Source organism: Bombus impatiens, unplaced genomic scaffold (genome assembly GCF_000188095.3).
Source record: "Bombus impatiens unplaced genomic scaffold, BIMP_2.2 scf_0114, whole genome shotgun sequence".
NCBI classification, from domain to species: Eukaryota; Metazoa; Arthropoda; class Insecta; order Hymenoptera; family Apidae; genus Bombus; species Bombus impatiens.
The window spans coordinates 1,423,628-1,444,328 of record NT_176533.1 but is presented as its reverse complement, the minus strand read 5'-3'; the positions used below and the strand labels follow the sequence as shown (position 1 = coordinate 1,444,328).

The 20,701-nt window shown below is 34.3% G+C and overlaps 2 protein-coding genes across 4 annotated transcripts in view; one reads left to right on the top strand and one right to left on the bottom strand.

Annotated features, from left to right (window-relative positions):
• The window catches only part of LOC100744167 (LIM/homeobox protein LMX-1.2-like), a 14,564-nt gene extending 12,258 nt beyond the window's left edge, over positions 1 to 2,306 (top strand). The window contains exons 5-6 of one of the 2 annotated variants that reach the window (XM_003486466.4): positions 1,200 to 1,298; positions 1,843 to 2,306. In XM_003486466.4, the coding sequence (XP_003486514.1) occupies positions 1,200 to 1,298; positions 1,843 to 2,102 (359 nt within the window). In that variant the 3' untranslated portion in view covers positions 2,103 to 2,306. The remainder of the gene's footprint in view (positions 1 to 1,199; positions 1,299 to 1,842) is intronic. The other variant, XM_024364930.2, reaches the window with a different exon arrangement.
• Positions 2,307 to 10,858: 8,552 nt separating this feature from the next.
• The window catches only part of LOC100743970 (proton-coupled amino acid transporter-like protein CG1139), a 22,338-nt gene continuing 12,495 nt past the window's right edge, over positions 10,859 to 20,701 (bottom strand). For both annotated transcript variants that reach the window (XM_024364915.2, XM_012380984.3), the window contains exons 3-10: positions 19,260 to 19,354; positions 18,898 to 19,014; positions 18,009 to 18,281; positions 15,014 to 15,098; positions 14,354 to 14,626; positions 12,722 to 12,900; positions 12,468 to 12,637; positions 10,859 to 11,232 (exon numbers count right to left, since the gene is read on the bottom strand). In XM_024364915.2, the coding sequence (XP_024220683.1) occupies positions 10,988 to 11,232; positions 12,468 to 12,637; positions 12,722 to 12,900; positions 14,354 to 14,626; positions 15,014 to 15,098; positions 18,009 to 18,281; positions 18,898 to 19,014; positions 19,260 to 19,321 (1,404 nt within the window). In that variant the 5' untranslated portion in view covers positions 19,322 to 19,354 and the 3' untranslated portion in view covers positions 10,859 to 10,987. The remainder of the gene's footprint in view (positions 11,233 to 12,467; positions 12,638 to 12,721; positions 12,901 to 14,353; positions 14,627 to 15,013; positions 15,099 to 18,008; positions 18,282 to 18,897; positions 19,015 to 19,259; positions 19,355 to 20,701) is intronic.

The window sequence follows — 20,701 nt, the reverse complement described above, 5'->3', positions numbered from 1 at the left end:
TACACGCGGAAAGGGGGGGGGGGGGGATTCTACGCGAAAAAAGAAATCGAAAATATAGAATAAAAGTTTTTTTTTTAATTTTTCCATCGAGACAACGATCTACAGTAAGATCCGTTATAACGAGACGCGATAAAGTGCACGCGTACCGAGCCAAAATTCAAAGTCGATTTTCTCGGAAACAAAGCCTCGAACGAAAAATTTTTATTCTATATTTTCGATTTCTTTTTCCGCGTAGAATCACCCCTTTTCCGCTTGTACCGCCAATTACCAAGTACCCTGTATAATTCATTTTCTATGACATACAGCAGCGATTTATGCAAAAGGCCCGTTGCATTCTCCGAATCCATTTCAATAGCTCTATCGACTGCACTATCAAAGTTTAAAATAAAATGAAAGAGGAATAACTAAATTATATACAAGGTGTCCCACTTCTTTCCTGCCAAACTTTGTTAGTATATTCTATAGACCAAGATAGGAAAAAGGTGTCATATGAACATACGTCATCGTATAATTTCATAGATGTATTTATCATGTAACGCTCTAACGTAATGAAAAATGTACTCAGAAAATATCGATGTGTTCTTTATTAATTTTGTACAGCCGTGTAAACCTCATCCGAAGGTTCGACTAAGATTAATTAAAAGACAAAGACATTGTTAAAGTGTTGCAGGAAAAAAGCAATATACGTACGAAATGAGCGATAACGAACGTGTATTACTACGGTTCAATGTATCAATAGATCAGGAAAACTTGAAGAAGTAATAAATTCAATCTTTTGCCGGTCATTTTGAACATCATCTTGTTTTTATAAGTATTTAACAATGCTTGCAACGTCATATGTTTAGAATATACTGACAACGTATCACTGGAAAAATACTGGGACATTCTGTATATTTCTGTTTAAATAGACTTAATTATTTATAAATATTATTACTGAATTATTGTATAAATAATTGAAAAATAAATATAGGGTGTGTTAAGTAACTGGAACAAACTATATCATAGCCCTGAAACAATAGAAGATAGAAAAGAAATTCATTAAGGAAAATTGATTTTGTCCTATTTCGCTCTAGTTTCGTCAATGTTTCTAATTTCTATCGTGACTTTCTATCGTTGTCTAACGTTTCGCGAAGACTGGTTAATGGGGCTTCGATAAATGTGTTGTCGGTACAATGCCAATCGTTTGATCTCGTTCGCAGGTCATTACTTGAACGCCATGAACATGCGCGACGGGGAATCTTCTAGCTTCCCCTCAAGCACCCAACCGCTCAACCCCAATAACCCGTACTCGCCTGACGGTAAGTCTCTTCTAGCCGTACAAAATCATTAAATAATCTACCACGGATAGTAATTGGATTGTACAAATTTTTTGGAAATTTACAAAAATCCGAAAGAAAATTTTCAAAGCGTCCAAAAGTCTACTTGAAAGAATTCTCTCTTACAAACTTCAGAAACTTCCTTCTCCCAAATTTGCAAACGACATCTTTGAAGCTTCGTCGAAACTCTGTCAAAAGTATAATGTTTTTAACTATTACGATTAATTCTTCAAAAAAATTCGACAGCAATTCCAGGACTGTCAAACCATCGAACTTACAAAATTCTCAAAGTTTTCCTTTACAAAACAAAACAACGAAAACTCGTAAACGTTCAAAGGACATCTTGGAAAGTCCATCAAAGAGCTCTCCATCAAAGAGTACATACTTTTAACTATTAGAAATAATTCCTCAAAATTTCCAAAACATTTCCACAACTGTCAAACCTCTTGGATAACCTAGATTGCGCTCATTAACCCTCTCTATGGTTCACTAATCTCTAATCAACGCGATCAACCGTTAATTTCAGACGCTTATCCAGGCCACTCAGGCGAGAGCTTCTGCAGCAGCGATCTGTCGTTGGATGGTACGGAGGCTGGCTTCGACATAGGCGAGAACGAGGGTGGCGGCGGCCAGGAGGGTGGCCATCAGGCTGGCAGCCACTCCCACCACGGGCCAACGTCCCACGAGGCGCCCCCGTTGTCCCAGAGTTTACACGCGACGATTCACAATCCCATCGACAAACTTTTTATGATGCAGAGTAGTTACTTCAGTGGTGACCACGCGTAATCCGCGAAAAAAAAGAAGAAAAACGGAGAAGACGAGGAAAAAGGATGGAAAAGAAGAAATGAAACGATGTTCTGCTCTTTTTCTCGCGACTGGTTCTCTCCTGCCTCGTCGACATAGCTGGCACCTGTGCGATGTGTCCTTCTTGTCTTCTGGTTCGCCAATCGAAGTAAACGGAGAACGCCGTACAGTATCGTTCTCTAACAGTCATTATTTTCTTCCTCTTGTTTACTTATTTATTGTTTATAATTGCTCTTTTAAATTATTTGTTCAACGCAGTATTTATTTCATTTATTTATTTAAATATCGTCGGAAGTTTAGCTTTATTGGTATATTTTAATTAGGTTGTTTTCTCTGTCTAATTTTTTATCTTACAATGTTGTATCATCATATTTGTTGGATAGTATAATTCTACGTACGGTTGTTTAATTAATTCATTTATTTAACTGTGAGTGGACATTTAATTTACTGGGATTTCTCAATTCTTGTCTATTCCTTATTGTTCCTATTCAACTTCTAATCTTTCTACTTTTAGGATTGAGAAGATTTTTCTATTTTCCAATAGTTGGACTTTTTAATCGTTTCTTTATTTCTGTTTTCGATAGGGTTTATTATTTTTACTTCTGTTCCGCGTTCCATTTATTAAATTTCATTTATGCTTTCATTGTTTTATTCTTGAAAGATTAAATATTTTGCTTCTCTTTTTGTTGCTTGCATTTTAATTTCTTCAACGATATTCGTATTTTCGCAAAGAAGAGAATTGTACAGAATATTCGATATTTTCAGATTACAAATTTCTAAATTTCTTTTTAAATTTCCAAGCATGTCTGCATTCTGAAAATCAATTTATCTTGTTATATTAACCTCTTTCCCTATTTTCTTTTTTTTTTTCGACAATTGGAAGAAAATACTGTACGGCAGATTTTCCTTTATCATCGCTGCACGATTATCGTTCTCAGTGCTACCATTTAATTAAGATGATTCTCGTGGTGAGGACATTGAAGCGTAAGGAATATCGCAATTCGATTTAATATTAAACGATGACGATGTACCCCTCGGTTTTCAGCGAAATTATACAAATCTAAATTATATAAATCTAAACATCGACGTACGTTCGTTCCTCATTGCTGCCTCGGCAGATTGTTGTTAACAAACGTGATTCGTCGATTCCGAATTGAGATTTTTCTATGTCGGCGTTTTTTTGCAATGTGTCAAAGTAATTCCGTTGACCCTCTCTGAATAAAATGAAACCAAAAAAAAAACATTTAGGCATTTAAATTAAATTTTGAACTATCCAATGTTTGGATATTTTAATGGATTAATGTTCGAGGAATATTAAACGATTAGTTGAAATATTCGAGAAATTCATAATGAAATTTAAGAAAAGATTTAAACGAATGAATTAATTAGTAGGAATTAAGACGATAATAACATTAAGTAATGAAACTTGTCGTTAATTGTGGAAAGATTTCAGTACGTGTAATGATCAATTTCTGAAATAAATTTTACAAATTATTTGACTGCATTCTATTTTAAAGAAGAAGAAATATAGTAAGAAAGGTAAAATATTTCTCGATTTTTAAAAAGTAGGAAGAATATGACACATGTTTATATGAATTAAAATTGATTCAGAAAGGGTCGACTTGCAGATCGTAGCATTGCAGTATGAGTTACAAGAAAATTAATAGCCGAACTATTAGGTTCGACAAGAACCATTTACTAGGAATCATGTGAATTAGTTAAAATTACAATACATTGTATAAAAAAGAAAAGGTGTTTTCTTGGCTAAACAATCATTGCTTTATATCCTCTTTTCATCTTTTTTCTTATTTTTCACCGGTCGTATGATAACGACGATTATATTAAGAAGTTCGATATCCATTCAATTGGGTATATTAGGTTATAAGTTTATTCATTTGATAATTATTATAATAAATCGATAAAGCAATTTATTGTAGCTGTTAGAAATAATCGAAGTGATAGAGAAAGATGAAAAATATGAAGACAGAATTTTACAATATTTTATATGACAAATTATGTCGTTAAACATCAAACATCATTAAATAATTATTAATTGATGCAAGAGTGAGGATTATTAGTTACTAAGTATGTTTGAGAGAAATGAACATCGAGTCTCTGTTTGAATAATAAATGTTTAATTTTCCTTTACGGTCCGGAATATTTAAATATTATTTTAAATGAACTTAAAAGTAATTAGTTATAAGAAGTTTATTTGTTGTAATAGCTAATAGTTAAAACCACTTATTTCAAAAAGATTTGGAAGATTTATGTTTATACATATATTCTTCAGATTTTCTTGATTACCGTTTATATACACATTTAATTAGAAAATTCTTAAGGGTTAATTAGGTATTTCTTCAGTTCTTTTTTATTCATTTATGTATCTAAACAATTTATGTATTTCTTTTGGCTAAAAAATACTTTTTGTTCGAAATGAAAACTTTCATAAATCTCACTACATCTATCAAAAGTTCTTAACAATAAAAAAAATCTATATTAATGTTTCTTTTGTCCAAGCTAAAAAATATTTTACTATACCCAAGATATATAATAATCTTTTCAGCAAAAATTACTATTAAAGTTTTAAAATATATCTAATCATACACACGTATCTCGAAGGTCGCAGGAGAAAGCCTCGAAATAAGTCAGACAGGCCGGGTAAGAATAGAGAGTTTATTATATCAGAAATATAGTGACCAAAAACAAACAAAAAAAGAAAACTTCAGATTTAAAATATACGCGAAAAATGCAGATCTTTTAAGAAAAAATCTTTAGAAACATACAACTCTTGACGATCGTTTCCTGACTTAAAAGTCGGCGCAGTCGGCAAATAACGATTAAAAACGCTTCGTAGACGCGAAGTTAATTGCACCAATCGTTACCGTAATCGTGAAAAATCCATAAGTACGATTTTCGATTTTCATTTTTTCCCTTCGAAAATTTTCAATAGGAACCATTAACAATATACGTATTATAATACACGTCTAATGCAACGAGCAATATCGCCTTTGCAATTCTTTCTCAGTTTACTACAGTTCTCATTCCAACGTGCAACTCTATATACTATAATATCATTATTCCTAACCATTCAATATTTAATTAACATATGATTATTAACAACGATATTACAACATTTATTTATTACGAAATACTTAACAAAGCAACGAACGTTAAAATGCTACTGAAATGAGAGGGAAGTATTTCTAACCTCTTCGGTATGATAGTCATTTTTAGTACAATTACTTTTTTGTAACACGTGTTTTTTTAATAAAACATAATTGTGCTGTGTAGAGTTTTCTATTTGTTTTGAATAAATAGAAAAATATATTAAAAACAGGAATAATGCAAAAGAAAATATTATCTTACTCATATAATTATGACACTATAGACGAGGTTAGTCATATTATTGTCACTATATAAGTATGATTATATCTGATAGCTAAAGTCAACGATCGCACCGAAGAGGTTAATATCAGACTGTTGCATAACAAATAAATGTCACTTTACTTTGAACTCTTATTTCGAAATCATAAAACATTCAACAACTGTTTTTGTGTACGTATTACCTTGTTCAAATGGCTTCAGTCTGCTTTCTTCCACTGGTTTGACGATATTTTTAAAATAATTCATTTTAGTGTTTTCAAGAGTACAGTATGCAGTACAAAGATATGAATTTGTTTAAATTATCTTGAAACATCATTCACTATGCAACAACCTAATAGTAAAAGAATATTTAATATTTTTCTATTCTTTATAATTAAATAATTGAAAAGAATCTTTAATAATAATACTTAAAAAAACGTTTAATACCAGCAACAGTGTCATCTGTAACAGTTTCATCGATCAACGATATTGCCCAGAGTAATCGAAGAAAACGAATCGATAGTAGCTACCATCGACAATGGCGGATCGAGAGGTGAGCGATAGGGGCGTCCCCTAAGAGTAATAAAATGTAAGAATATTGTGTCAGATTCTGAAAATTTGTTAAGTATACAATTAATGTAAATTTAGTTATTTAGTTTATAGTATCAGATAGAGATATTAACATATAAATTACAAACAGATCTTAAACCTTGCAAAAGAAGATTCAAAAATATACTCGTGTACTTTTAAGCAATCCCTTCCCCCAGAAAAGTTTTTAGATCCGCCACTGACGATCGATTAATATCGAAAAGAAGCAAACCGAGCGAAATTTCGTTTTCGGTAAGCGTCCCAGAGGCGGCGAACGAAAATCGAACGGAAGGTCGTAAATACGATTGTGCGATCGTCGATTGTATGTAGCCCCGTCGAAAGCGCGAAGGAGTGGAGAGGATGATTCGAGCGAATCCGTGTGGCGTCGGGACTTTTCGTGTCGGTCCCGCGTGAATGTCGAACGAGATGTCGTTTCTCGCGGATCGTTCAACGAGGAGGTCGTGACCGGTCTTTCAATTTCACTCGTGTGTTATTTAACGTGTCATTGTGTGTGTATGTCATCACGACGCGCGATGACCCGAGCTAGTTCCCGGCAGTGACGGTGGTACAGAAGTAGCGGTGCGTCTCGTTTTCACGGTACGTTTGTTCATTATTAAACTTTGATCTTTGATTCAGCCTGCTTGGTTCGCAGCCGCAAGTATCATGCATTATACAAACGCCACGAACGAATAGAAAATAAGGCATTAACGATGAGCTACGGTTTTCATTGCTGGCGTCAGCCGGCTTATAGGTTAGACCTTCCTTCTTTTATTTATTATTGTTGGCCGTTTGTGTCTCGTTGTTTTTCTTCGTCCTAGCGTACGATCATGGCACACAAGTGATTCAAACGTTGACAGGATTCTCTGTCTCTATATTTCTGTAGAATAATTAGATTGCGAATTTTTATGTAATTTCATATATTTATAAAGAGAACTAAAGAAGCTCAAGGCATGGCAATTTGTTCGTCCACTGAAAATTATGACGCGTACTCAGATTTGAATACTTTATGTATATTATATGCATTCTGCGAATTTCTTCACTTAAAATTTATCATAAATGCATAAAAATCCGCAATCTAACGCAATTTGCGTGTAAAATCTTATTCTCAGTTATCGCTCAACAATTACTTAACCTTCTTTTTTGTTTGAAGAGAGTACATAATTGTTTATGATTGGGCAAATTCGAGATGATTAGAATTTGCTAGTTTTTGGCTCGGATTGAAGATAATCGATTCGTGCAGTCGATATAGGTTAGTTAAACTTTGCTTTCACCGCGGAGAAAGATCATTATTTCACACGTGGTTTCGGACATGGTATTACTATCACTTTTCTCATCACAAAGAAATTGTTTGAATCTCTACATATATGTTCATATGATGTCGATCCTTAGGAAGAGCAAGATACGATATCATAGTTTAACTACCTATTTTACACCCTGTTTATATAACAGATTATTATAAAATGATATAAAATGGAAACTTTTCTTCGTAATCAATAATTATAAGTCTTATAGTCGTAATTATAAATACCATTATTTCCAACAAAAATGTTTTTCTGGCTTAGATCGTATAGTCGATAAAAGTATAGGATTCCTCACTTTATAGTCGTGACTGTAAATTATTTTATATAAAAAATTAAATTTTTTGGCTCGGTTGACATAGACTTCGTGACTATACCAGTCTTTCTCCTATTTTCAACTTTGTCAACTTAAAACTCCTTTCGGTTAAAAATACGAATTTCGATAATGCCTATAGTCAGTGACTACACACTGTTTTCCTGATTTTTAGTTACCAGCATCCTCGTAAGTAATATCAACTCAAGTTCGTATGTTTTTTCTCGCCAATGTGTGTAATCAACGACTATATGTTACTTTCTCGATATTTATAGTCACTTCTTCAGTAATACTAGTACTAATTCTTGCACGTTTTCCCAATCTTGTGCTTTCTCAAATGAGAGATATAAGGAATCCAATTTTTTCGTCAACATTTGAATCACATTCGAATGAACGTAAGTACTCGTATCATCGAGAACGAAAGAAAAGCTCTTGAACGAAATACAAAAACATATCTCGGTTTCGTGGTTGAAGAACAATTAACACCCGTATGTACGTTTGTAAACTCGTTCAACGACGACAATCAACAATTCGGTAGAAATGCAACGTCCGTTCCTCTATAAAATCTTCGATCACAGGTTTTCGTTTATCGCGACGGTTCTTCCACATTTTTTTTATAATTTTCCTATTTTTTTTTTTTTTTTTTTGGTTTCTTTTTCCTCCGAAGAGCGCTCTATGTTCAGTGTTAGGCATCATATGATTCTACCTAACAATCGCTTGATATTATGAAACTGTTCCAAAAGTAATCAAATTGCATGTGTAGTTCTTTTTAGAAATAACATTTTCAAGAGTTTGTGGAAAAGATTTTTTTTTTTTTAATACAGAGATGGAATACAATCTTACAGGACTTATTTCTTTAAAATAATTGGAAACATATTTCTCGAAGATATTTCTGTTTATAAATTTGAATTACAGATCAACGATCTTTTCTGAAAGTATAGTTACCGAAATTTCCGAGAAAAAGAATTTCCAAAAATACGGAAACAGATTACGTAGTTTATCAGACAAGGATTGATCTCTTTAAATGGTTAAAAAATTACCTTGAAAATATTTTTCTGCAAAAATTCGAATTGGGAACCAAATTAATTGTATTAGAAATAAAATGCAATGTTCTTAGAAATTTGTTTGAACTGGTTAAAAAGTTCGAGATATTCTTTCAAAAACAAATCTAAATTACGAATGAAGCAACGTCGTTACTTTTGAAACAGACCACGTATAAAATTGCACATAAAATGGAAGTCGAATGGTTGAACATTTCGAATTCAATTTCATAAACAATCGTTAATAATTGTACCTTTGAATTAGAATTGGCTTGTAAAATTACGCGTCTTAATCATCTACGATGTTAAATCTTACAGATCGTCTACTTGGCTTTCTACGTGTAATTAATTCAGATACTTTCGGATTATAAGAGCAATTGAAAGAACACGTTTGTTCTGTTTAATATGCTCTCAGGCAGTGCAACTAAAGTGTGCTAGGTATTAATCATTTACATAGGCACCGTGTTACTGGGGCACTCTTCTTTGTGTGTATTATTTAAATGGACGATATTCGTTTGACCTAATATACTTCTAATTCGAAAGGGAAGCTTTTCCATCGATATAGCTGTGAATACTATGATTTTGTTTATAACGATCAGATTTGTTGAAAACTTTGCATATAAGTCGTGTCCCTGTGTAAGGCTCTCTTCATTTTTTATACTTATGATTAGTTGATTATCTTGATCTTTGTTTCTGCGAGCAATTTTTTAATTGATAGATCAATACTTCTAGGGTAATTTTTCGATCTGCGTATGTGAAACATTCCTTCCCATTACTTATACAATTAATCGCCTTACAGAAGAATAGTAAGATAGTCGAAGTCTTGCTACTTTTATCAACAGATTTATAAATCAATGTTTGCTCGATAGTTTCATGATCTATATAAAAAATCCGATTATTATATCGGAAGCTTAGAAGCTGTTCAGAGGCCTTTTGAACAATAATGTGGAATTTTCAAATTCATCAACGACTATGTTCGACTGGAATGATATATCTGCGCTTTTCTCCATTCCAAACTAGGCCAAATTTCATGCGTTAAGAGCACACGGCTAAACTCTGAAACCTGAAATTCGATATACCCATTACGATATACCAATAATCCTGGTACCCGTTTCTTTGGAAGTTCGTAGCCTAATTGAAAACAAACATTTAAATATAGTATATTCTATAGAATATACAGGGTGGTTGGTAACTGGTGGTACAAGCGGAAAGGGGGTGATCCTACGCGAAAAAAGAAGTCGAAAATATAGAATAAAATTTTTTTTTTTAATTTTTCCATCGAGACAACGATCTACAGTGAGATCCATTATAATGTGACGCGATAAAGTGCACGCGTACCGAGCGAAAATTCAAAGTCGATTTTCTCGAAAACAAAGCCTCGAACGAAAAATGTTTATTCTATATTTTCGACTTCTTTTTTCGCGTAGAATCACCCCCTTTCCGCTTGTGCCAACAGTTACCCCTGTATATTAGAATTCTATCAAATTAGAGACTCGGACGAAAGGTTCTTCAAGTTACAAAATTTCCAACTCGAAAATATCATACGAGAGATAGAATGAAACATTAATATAAAAGAACCTTTTAAACAAAAGTAAGAATCCATAAATTACTTTCTATATTCATCTGATCATTTCTAGAGAATGTCTCTCGAACAATCCCCTTCCGATTTCGTTCCTCCCCCAATACACAATATACGTTATAGTAACATGAAAAATTCTACAAACATTCGCCACGATTCGAACCTAAAACCCTTAACAATCAGCTAAACGGAACGTGCGGTATAATCTCGCATTAGGTTGATAAATACGTAGATTAATACTCCGCGAGATTCCATCAGCAACCGCCAATTCCAATTAAACTCGAAAGAACGTCGAAGAGCCCCATCGACTTCCACGATATTTCTTTAACCCAACACTGAACGACTCTTCGCCGTTAACTCTTAATAAAACATCTAAACTTGGCCTAAGTGCTCTAACAATGGCGGCGATCACGCGGGACGAGAAGCATTTCCGGAATGCATTGCTCGCGAATGTTTTCACTAAGAACGACTCCCAGCCGCATTGGAGATAACCTGTCTACCTAAAAGGCGCCGCTCATTAAGCTATAAAACTTGTAACGAAGCCGTGACTTCGTCCTCGATACTCGAGCAAGCTCGTTCCCAAACTCTTCGTCTCTTTGCCTCTCTTTCTCTTTTGCTTTTCCTACCTCTTCACCAAACTGTCTGCCTTCCTTCGATCGTTCCTGCCTAAATATCGCTCGCGAACTTCACTCGAATGACCTTATTATCTCGACGATGCTGACGTACGTGCCGATCACGAGGCCCAAGAGACCGAATACGATCAGAAATATGTTTTTGATGAACATGATCATGCAAGGCCCGAAGTCTCGGTTCGGCCAGAGCACGCAGATCTCGATGATCGCTGGGAACGCGATGCCAAGGGCGGACAGACAGAGAGCACCGAACAGGGAGATGAAGAGGGCCAATCTGGGAACTGTGATGGCCAAAGTGACTGCAAAAAGAATATTTTTGATTGTTAATTTTCGCGATGATCGGATAACACACGCTCGCAAATTGATAAATGTCAGCACACCTTTCGTATAAAATATCGATGGCTTACTACGCGATCGTCGTATGTCCACTTTTAGCGTTTCAGCGAGGAAAATATTATAGTTGAAGAGTACGTTGCAATTAAATAATTTGCATCGTATTATCTTTATCAAATTATAAAATTCAGTACGAATTGTACATTGATTTCTGGGAGTATAAGATAAAGGTGAATTATGATTCTTGAAACGATACAATGTATAAAAACGTACTGCAAAATTGTACAACAAACTGTAAACCTCGCTCCTGTGTCGCCAATACGACAAGTGGCTTATGCGACGTTCAATAATTGAAACGAAACGAAGACAAAAAGGAACGGAAATATTATTTTCGACAAATTTGTGAAGTAGATATAAATCTGATTTTTATACGGCACAAAGAAACAGTCGAGAATTATTTGTTGCGTATAAAAGTTCTTTAATCCATCGGTATACGTATTTAGGGTTCTACGGATTTCAATCGTGTTTTCATTAATGTTACTAATAAAAATTAATCTCGATATTAACCCCTTAACCTACAACTAGTACGATAATCGGGCCAAACGTAACCATTACGGGCGTAGCCCGTAGTACGAGGATCAGGCCAAATATAATATTTTATATAATATACAGGGTGGTTGGTAACTGGTGGTACAAGCGAAAAGGGGGTGATTCGACGCGAAAAAAGAAGTCGAAAATATAGAATAAAATTTTTTTTTTAATTTTTCCATCGAAACAACGATCTACAGTGAGTCCGTTATAACGAGACGCGATAAACTGCACGCGTACCGAGCTAAAATTCAAAGTCGATTTTCTCGAAAACAAAGCCTCGAACGAAAAACTTTTGTTGTATATTTTCGACTTCTTTTTTCGCGTAGAATCACCCACTTTCCGCTTGTACCACCAGTTACCAACCACCCTGTATAATAGCTTGTTTACGTTTTCGACCCAAAATTCTCGAATATAAATCGTAGCTTAAGAGGTTAAAATCTCGCCTGTTTTCTTACATTTTATATACGGAATAATTTTCCTTTTATAATTCTTCGAGCTTTGATCGTGTTTTTGTTAGTATTACTAATACTATACTATACTAATTAATAGAAGTAACAGCGATAAAAATACGATTAAAACTCGAACCGCGGAATTCCCTTGGTAAACTTACACGTGGCTAAAGTGATAACAGTCCGACAGACGTACTCCCAGAAGATTTTCCTCTTCTGTATCTTTTGATCGAGATAAGTGTTCCAGATAATATCAACTGGAACGTATCCTTGAAGGGCGTGCGTGATAAAAATGGCGATGGCGAACATTATTTTGATACTTTGCGCCATTCTGTAAGAATGAAAATTAAATATCATGGTAACTTTAAAAAAGTAGTAGTATCACGAAAGGTAACGTAAAACAAAATTCACTTACACTTCATTCGCCGGTAGATTAAAAGTAACGCTACCACTGGCGCTAGATCCGTATTTTATATAACCGAAAAACCCTATAAGAATATACAGGGCTACGATCACCGTCATTCCTATGTTCAAAACGCCAAAATACCCTCCGAAATATTGTGGAGTCTTCATATTGTTCTCCAGTGCGATTATCTGCAATGGAAAAGTATCTCTTACATGGTTGTTTTCTTTTAAGAAAAATTCTAACTCTGAAAATACTCTATTCATGGTGTCACAGTAATTTGAACAATACACATTCAGTTTATTTTGTTCTTATTACGATATTCAACAGTTAAACAGGGATCCTTTGGAATTATCATTCTTTTTTAAAACGATTTTTTATTAGCACGTGCTTTTTTTACATCTAAATTATTCAAATAGTACTTAGTCGTACATTATTTGTTGAAAAATATCTCTAAACAATTCCTAGTCGACGTTAGATCATAAACGAATTCACGGTATTCATACTCCATGACTTATTTGTATGGAAATCTCGATTAAATTAAATTAATGTTTTAATTAAATGAAAAGATCTGCATTTCGATCGTAACTTTCATAAGCGAGTTTTCATAATCTTGGTAACTGAATTTTCATAATCCTCGCAGTCTGCATTTTCGTGATCAAAAACGATCTGAATGTGTCGAATAGAATCTGAGAGTCACTGTGATCCTCGCTAGAGGCTGAGAACATCTGAGAAATAACAGCAGGGATTGCATTGACGCACTGATGATCTGATCACGACAATCTCAAAGTTGTTCCATAAGTGGCCAGTTATTTGTTTATTAACGATACAGCGGCGCCGTTGATCTATTCTAAGCGCTGGCTACTCGTTTCTACCCAACAGTCACAGGGAATGATCGACGAGGCCAAATGATAGATCGATCGAGGGTACGTATGGTAAAATTGAAAAAGCCACGCGTCGAGCGATATATTGTTCTAAATTGCGTGTCTTCGTCGTAGTAGAAAATATTCTATTCACGTTTCTTTCGATCACGTGTACGTGTTTCTATGAATGATTATTTAATGCGTAAGATTTTTAAAACGATCTTTCTGTTCTACGATTTGAGAAATTGAAAATCGAAAGAAGAGATTTCGAGGAAAATAGCTTCACTTAATCGTGGAATTTTTTAATGTCGATTTAGGGAAAGCTTTGTAAATTGTTTATAGGGGTGGTTTTAATAGTTGAATTATTCGATAAATTATAGCATGATTTACGATAACAAGGAGACTATAAAATTAAATTTAAAACAAAAATTCTATACAATTTTCTAGATTACTATTCGATTTCGAGCTAAATTCTTTACGATATCGGTTAAAAAGAATTAGTCAACGTCCACTCTGTAACTTTCGAGAGAAAATAAATTGAAAAAAAGGAAGCTAACGAAAAAGCAAAATAAAAATCGATCGTACTGAAGAAAAATTCAATTTTACGTGTAGAAACGATCAAAACTTGGAACATCCGACAGACAATAAAAAAGGAAGACTTAAAAATGAATTTAAACTAAATGCTTTACGTAAAAACAACGAAACGATTAAACATCGACCGACATAGAAGAAGAGGAAGAAGACAGAGGGAAGGGAGAAACGAAACGCGAATTAAACTTACCACACCGACAGCTTCCAGAGCGAATAACGTGGTGCCGAAGTAAAGTGAGAAATTTTTCGGTGTACCGAACATTTCTCTTTCGCTGATCGACGGTAGATCGTCAAACATGTACACTAGGATCATCGCCAGTCCAACGAACGTGATTGCGTTCGCCAAGGTGGAGAACGGTGCCAGTAATTTGAGGTTCCTAACGTAATTGATCAAAATCAGCGGTAGCAATAAAATCAGCATATGGATTTTAACATCCAAAGGTTCCCAGTACTGGTCTGCCACCTACATTTATCAACAGAAGAACGAAAGACAAGGATATCAATGAATTTCGAACGGTTATGCCAATCAAAGAATTATCTTTTTCCATTTTTCCTTTCTTTTTCTTATTAATTAACTCTTTCATTTACACCACGATAAATTACATTTACGTGAATATATTATTCGATTATTTAATTATAGAGATTAATTTTTAACTTTTTTTTTTTGTTTGTTTTATTATACGCTGGTTCGTTGTTTGGTTGGTCGGTTGGTATTTTTCCTTGTTTCTGCGATTTTTATTCTTCTTCTTTTCGTTATCTAGCTTCTTATTTTCTAAGAGGAAGGATTTATAAATTGCTACTCCGCCATCGTTTTGGCGAGCAGAGTTGTTCTATGGCACCAGCTATTTACCTGCTTGATATTCGACGCTACAAATACGATATAAACGCAGCATATTCCCAATTGATACACAATCATGAACCCGTCTACGAGTCCTCTGCAAATATAATAGCAACTTTCATGTTATAGTTGAAAAAAGATTGTCGTGCCGCTTGATGAGATGATTTTGTGCGTGCTTCGTGTGCTTATGAGTGAAGGAAGAATTCTTTCTTTTTCCTTGATTGCAGATTAATAATGACGACTGTACATTGTTGATGCGATGTATTAATATCACAGATATCCCGCGTATAACACGGTAATAAGATATCGAAAAAATGCCGTGTTTTGCGAAAAGTGTCAAAGTTATCAATAATTGACTTAACTTATTACATTCTAGTACTATTTATCTTTATGAGAAAAGCTTCCCTATAGCGAAAAAAGTTTCTTGTGCAGGAGTTTAATACTCGAAGAACTAAAAATGGATTAAAAATTTCAATGTTCAGAAATTCCGTACAATAATCTGAGACAATACACCATGATTGCTCGACTAAGAAACATCCGACAAAATTTTCATTACGTTCCCTTTTCTACAATTTCGCCGATTCTTAAACCGTGTTACAGCGAGTTCGTGTTGTAAGAATACCGTGTTTTATGCGGGGGATATCTGTATATGATATCAGTATATTATAATAATATTAGTACGAATTCACTGAAATTATAGTGTGTATTATAGAGATGTCGATCATTATATGAAAAATGGAACGAATTAATTTTGCATGCGAGCGAGAAAGGAATTTTAAATTCCTGAAGCATGGAATTACGCTATTCGAAATCTTTTGTAAAACAATCTCCTTTCTTGTTTGTACACATAATACATTAAGAAAAATAAAGAATATATACAAAAAGTTGACGTTACGATACACATCTTCTAGCGTTATTAATAACCGGACCACGAATTTTTAGTTTTCGTACTTTTCATATTACATAGGTTTCGCGTATTTTACATAAACCACGTTAATAAACATGTTACATATTTATTTCTAATTTCATGATTCCTGATACTTTCGTATAATAATCATCGTACAATCAGTTTATCAGTTCGTACGAAGTACAAGCGGGACAATTTGAATTTTTTTAATACCTTTAAGGGACGTACACAACAGTGGTCAATCGCGTAAAAGTGGATTTCGTACCGATTTATGTCACGCGATCAACAAATAGGAGAAAAATTTCGTCGTATTCGATGAAGAAATGTTAGTTATCACTCGACATTGAAAATTTCAAGACTTTTGCAGGCACATCTATAGAATTTTGTTTAATTTAAAGAAATTGAAATATGTACACTTCAGTTAGGTTTCATGACGCCGAACGATCTCCTTCGATGTGTAAATTAATGCTTCCACGTGAGCGAGATCGTTTTGCGATTTAAACAACCTTGGAAAACCTGTTGTTACTTATCGTAATGCAAATTCTCATAATTAGATTGCGGATTTTTATTTTTAATTTCATTAACACAACTGCAGAGGCGGAACCTACGCGAACATTCATCTCACCCGTTAGACGTCGTAACAACTGCTTCACTTTGAACGAGTTTCTTATATCTTCGCATGTTACGTGCACTTTGTGCGTTCTTGCAGTTTTTTGAACCTTCTCCAAATGTATCAAAATCCGCAGTATAACGATAACTATAAGATTGGCAGCTAAATGATTGCGGATTTTGTCATTACCATGTAATGTCTTTGTTCTTTATATATACAGGGTGGTTGGTAACTGGTGGTACGAGCGAAAAGGGGCTGATTCTAGGCGAAAAAAGAAGTCGAAAATATAGAATAAACATTTTTCGTTCGAGGCTTTGTTCTCGAGAAAATCGACTTTGAATTTTCGCTCGGTACGCGTGCACTTTATCGCGTCTCGTTATAACGGACTCACTGTAGATCGTTGTTTCGATGGAAAAATTAAAAACAAAATTTTTATTCTATATTTTCGACTTCTCTTTTCGCGTAGAATCACCCCCTTTCCGCTTGTACCACCAATTACCAACCACCCTGTATATATATGTATTGTAGAATGAAACAATGTTCGTTATTTACTTCGAGAAATCTTTTAAATTGATTTTTGTTAAATTTAAATTTTACCTGTTCGGTCGTTAGACACACAAACAAAAGTACAGTTTACAGAGTTGTCTTTTCCAAAATACGCCAATACTGCAATAAATTCCTTTGATTTATAATTATTATTCAATCGTTCGAGGTTGCCTGAAACTGCACGGAATACGCAGCAAGTAGAATCGATCGGCTATGATCAGACAAAGACTACGCCTCGGACTACGATCGGACTATCAAATTCTCTTTCCTATTTCGAAACACAATTTTGTTGAGTCGGCCAAAAAGATTCTTCACAATTTCCGAAGAATTATACCGGGTAACTACCCTTAGAAAATTCTTGAAACAATTAAACCGTTTTGTTATCCTAAATCCAATTAACAAATGCAAATATCAAAACATGAAACCAATGACATTTTCTAATTGAAATGTTAATCCGTAGCAATCGATGGATCGTAAATGAGAATCCGCACCTCGTATTAATTTCATTCAGCAACCTAAGCAAATATCAATTATCATCTCTACGGAACCGGCTAAAAATTTGTCGCATCGAATGGAAACTTATTTCTTAACGCTATAAAGACCGGAACAAAGTAATCGGTTTTTACTCTTTCGTAAAAGTTTCCAACATTCTCGATGCACTTTTAGAAACACACAAATAATATTTCCTATATTAAAAACTGTTCTTCTCATTTATATATTTATTCCCATATACGTGTACATTTACCCTTCACTGTATATTTTTCATTTCGGTTTCTTTGGTATAAGTCAATTGGCATCTTCAATGTTGACAAATTAAACTTTCAAAGGTTAGAAGTTGCATGATGAAGAAGATTCGTAAATGATAACTATGCGTTATGTATATGGGTGAATGAGTATATGTATGAGTGTCTGCACACGTGAGTGAAACTAACGTGGGTACTTACGGCGCGTAGGGTGCGAACCATCGGACACACCAAGGCCCTTGGTCTAGAGCGTGCTTCATACTCAGTGGATAACTCAATATAGGAACTCTTAACCGTTTACACAGTCTGTACTGAGCTTTCACTAGTACGTGCAAACAATAAGTGCACAACACCCCTATGATCACTGTGGATATAACACCAGTCACGAGGCCGCTGTTGCAGAACGCGTTTGGCATCGCGAGTATTCCGGTGCCCAGGCTTCCTTTTAATAAATGTATCAAAGTCTCCGCGTTTCTAAAAATTAAAAAACATCCAAAGGATGCGATATTACCAATTTTGTATCTGGTCTTCTTTTTTTTTTTTTTTTTTTTTTTTTTTTTTTAGAACAAAATCTGTCAAACCAATTCTAACCGAACCAATACATCACCAAACATGAATTGTGAATTATTCGAATTTAAGTTGTCACTTGCTTAAAGTCTGTGTTGAAATAAATTTAAGATCGAAAGGGTGTATCTTTTGTTTTGAAGAAAGGCAGGTTGTTGCAAGTTAATTTTGGAGAAACTAAGTGGTAAATGTAAGCAATTGGAAACTTGAAATGCTGTGCATGTAATTTCTTAGCATGGTTATTAACTTGAAAAAGGTGAAATTCATTGGAATTTTCACGTAGCAGTGTGCTTGACGATGTTGAATCAGGTTTGAATGCGTTTGATGTAAGAAGGTCGCAGATTGTGAGAGCATATTATGAATATTTAAAGATACTAAATTATGACTAAATGACTGATACGTATACGAAATATAAGGTAGCCTATTTTGTTCCGAAATGTTTGGAATAAAAAGCTGTATCTTCCTCGAAATTCCTGTACAAGGTAGACATTTGATAAAACTATTGGCAAATATTTGAAATACTCACGATGTCGGATTTGGCCTATTTCGATGTTTGTGAGGGTCGTAATCTTCTGGGCTTGTGGTCGGCGATATTGGAACTTCCGATGCATTTATACCACTTCCGGCGATTTCATTATTAACTCTGCAACCGTATCAATTCGCAAATGCAATCCACGTCCCCGTACTTTTATTTATCGAATTTTCAAACGTTACATGTCGCGAATTCTAAATACTATTTTCATAGCGCACAATTAAATTAAAAGCAATAGAGAAGAGATACCGAATAACGTGAAAATATCATGCACTTTTGCAATACATTTTATTGTCAATTTGAATAAATTCTTCTGGGTTTTTGGTACAGAAACTTTGAAATAGAATCAGACGTACTTGTACGGACTCTCGGAACCGATCAGCTGCATGTTTATCGTCTCCTCCTTGGCGTTCTCCATTTTTTCTTTGTCGATTAGTCTCTCGTGCCGCTTCTAAATTTTTCACAGAAAAATCACGGAAAATTTTATTAAATCAAATGTATATAGAAATCGATGAAAAGAAACGATAGTTATCAGAATTAAAAGTTACTATCTGTAAAGGTCAGCTGGTTATGTCTGGACACATTGACTTGAGAAGTTTCTCTATTTTTCTTTTAGAAATTTTTTATGTATATATTATACAAAACACTTTCAAGTATATGTATATGTATAATGAAATTTGATAAGTTCGTTCATCGCTCAAAGATGGCATAGATGATGGTAAATTCTAAAGGAACGATACGATATTTAGCTGAGCTAATTTGGATAAAGAGTATCCTGTATTTTTAGCCCTTTAAATAGGTTGTTAATAAACGACGAAATAGAAATTTCACGAAGTATGGTCGTCGTTAATGATCACGTATAAACAGATCATTCACGTGTTATGCTTATGTGTTTGTCTACATTTTGTTATTTCTACTTATCGTCGTATATTATATCAATAATAATAGTATTTTCATACGAGTCGTTAACTTCAGTTTCTGAAATTTTTGAAATTCTAGTGCCCAAGTATTTTGCGATTCATGCTGACTTCGTTAAATTTCATCAATTTTTTTATTTCTATTATTAAATTATACACAAAATACTTCTTTCTTGTTACGTGAATCTTTGATTGTTTGATTGGTAAGATACAGGATCAGCATCCTGTTCACGGAAACTGATACATGAAACGCGTCAGGATGAAAGGTACGACCCAGATCTGCTGCATTAAAGCTCCTAATCAATTTGCCGATATGGAACAAGACGACGTACATATTTACATGCGATAAAAATGGCAATTCATCATCGCGAATCTGTTCGGATCCGCGGACGATGCGCGTAGCTTTAGCACATTCTTTCGCGAACTGATTGCTCTTAATTATTGCATTGAGGTCAAATGTGTAGTTAACTTACTGAAGGTTATATAGCAACCGCGCGTTCTCACTTCGCCGTTTGCTACGCGGACAATTGATCCACGTTCGGCACGAACGTCGTCTCAGACCAATATCAAAAGGTTTTCTACGCGATTGCACAGAATTTTTCGATGTGAACAGCTTACAGAGGATGGCTCTTATTTACACTGTATGAAAATCTTTTTTCAATGTTTCTTTCGCGACAACTCATCGTGCTCTGGTCCCTTGAACATTAGAAACAGTTATTTAAATGTATCTTCTAACGAGTATCTTCTAAGTTATCGATTATGTCAAAAAACAAACGTCGAACAAAAGTCGTAGATTTGGACAAGAAGCAGCTTTTATCTTCTATTGCTTTTTTTCGTGCAATGAACGTTTCTCAAAAAAAAAAAAAAAAAAAAAAAAAGGG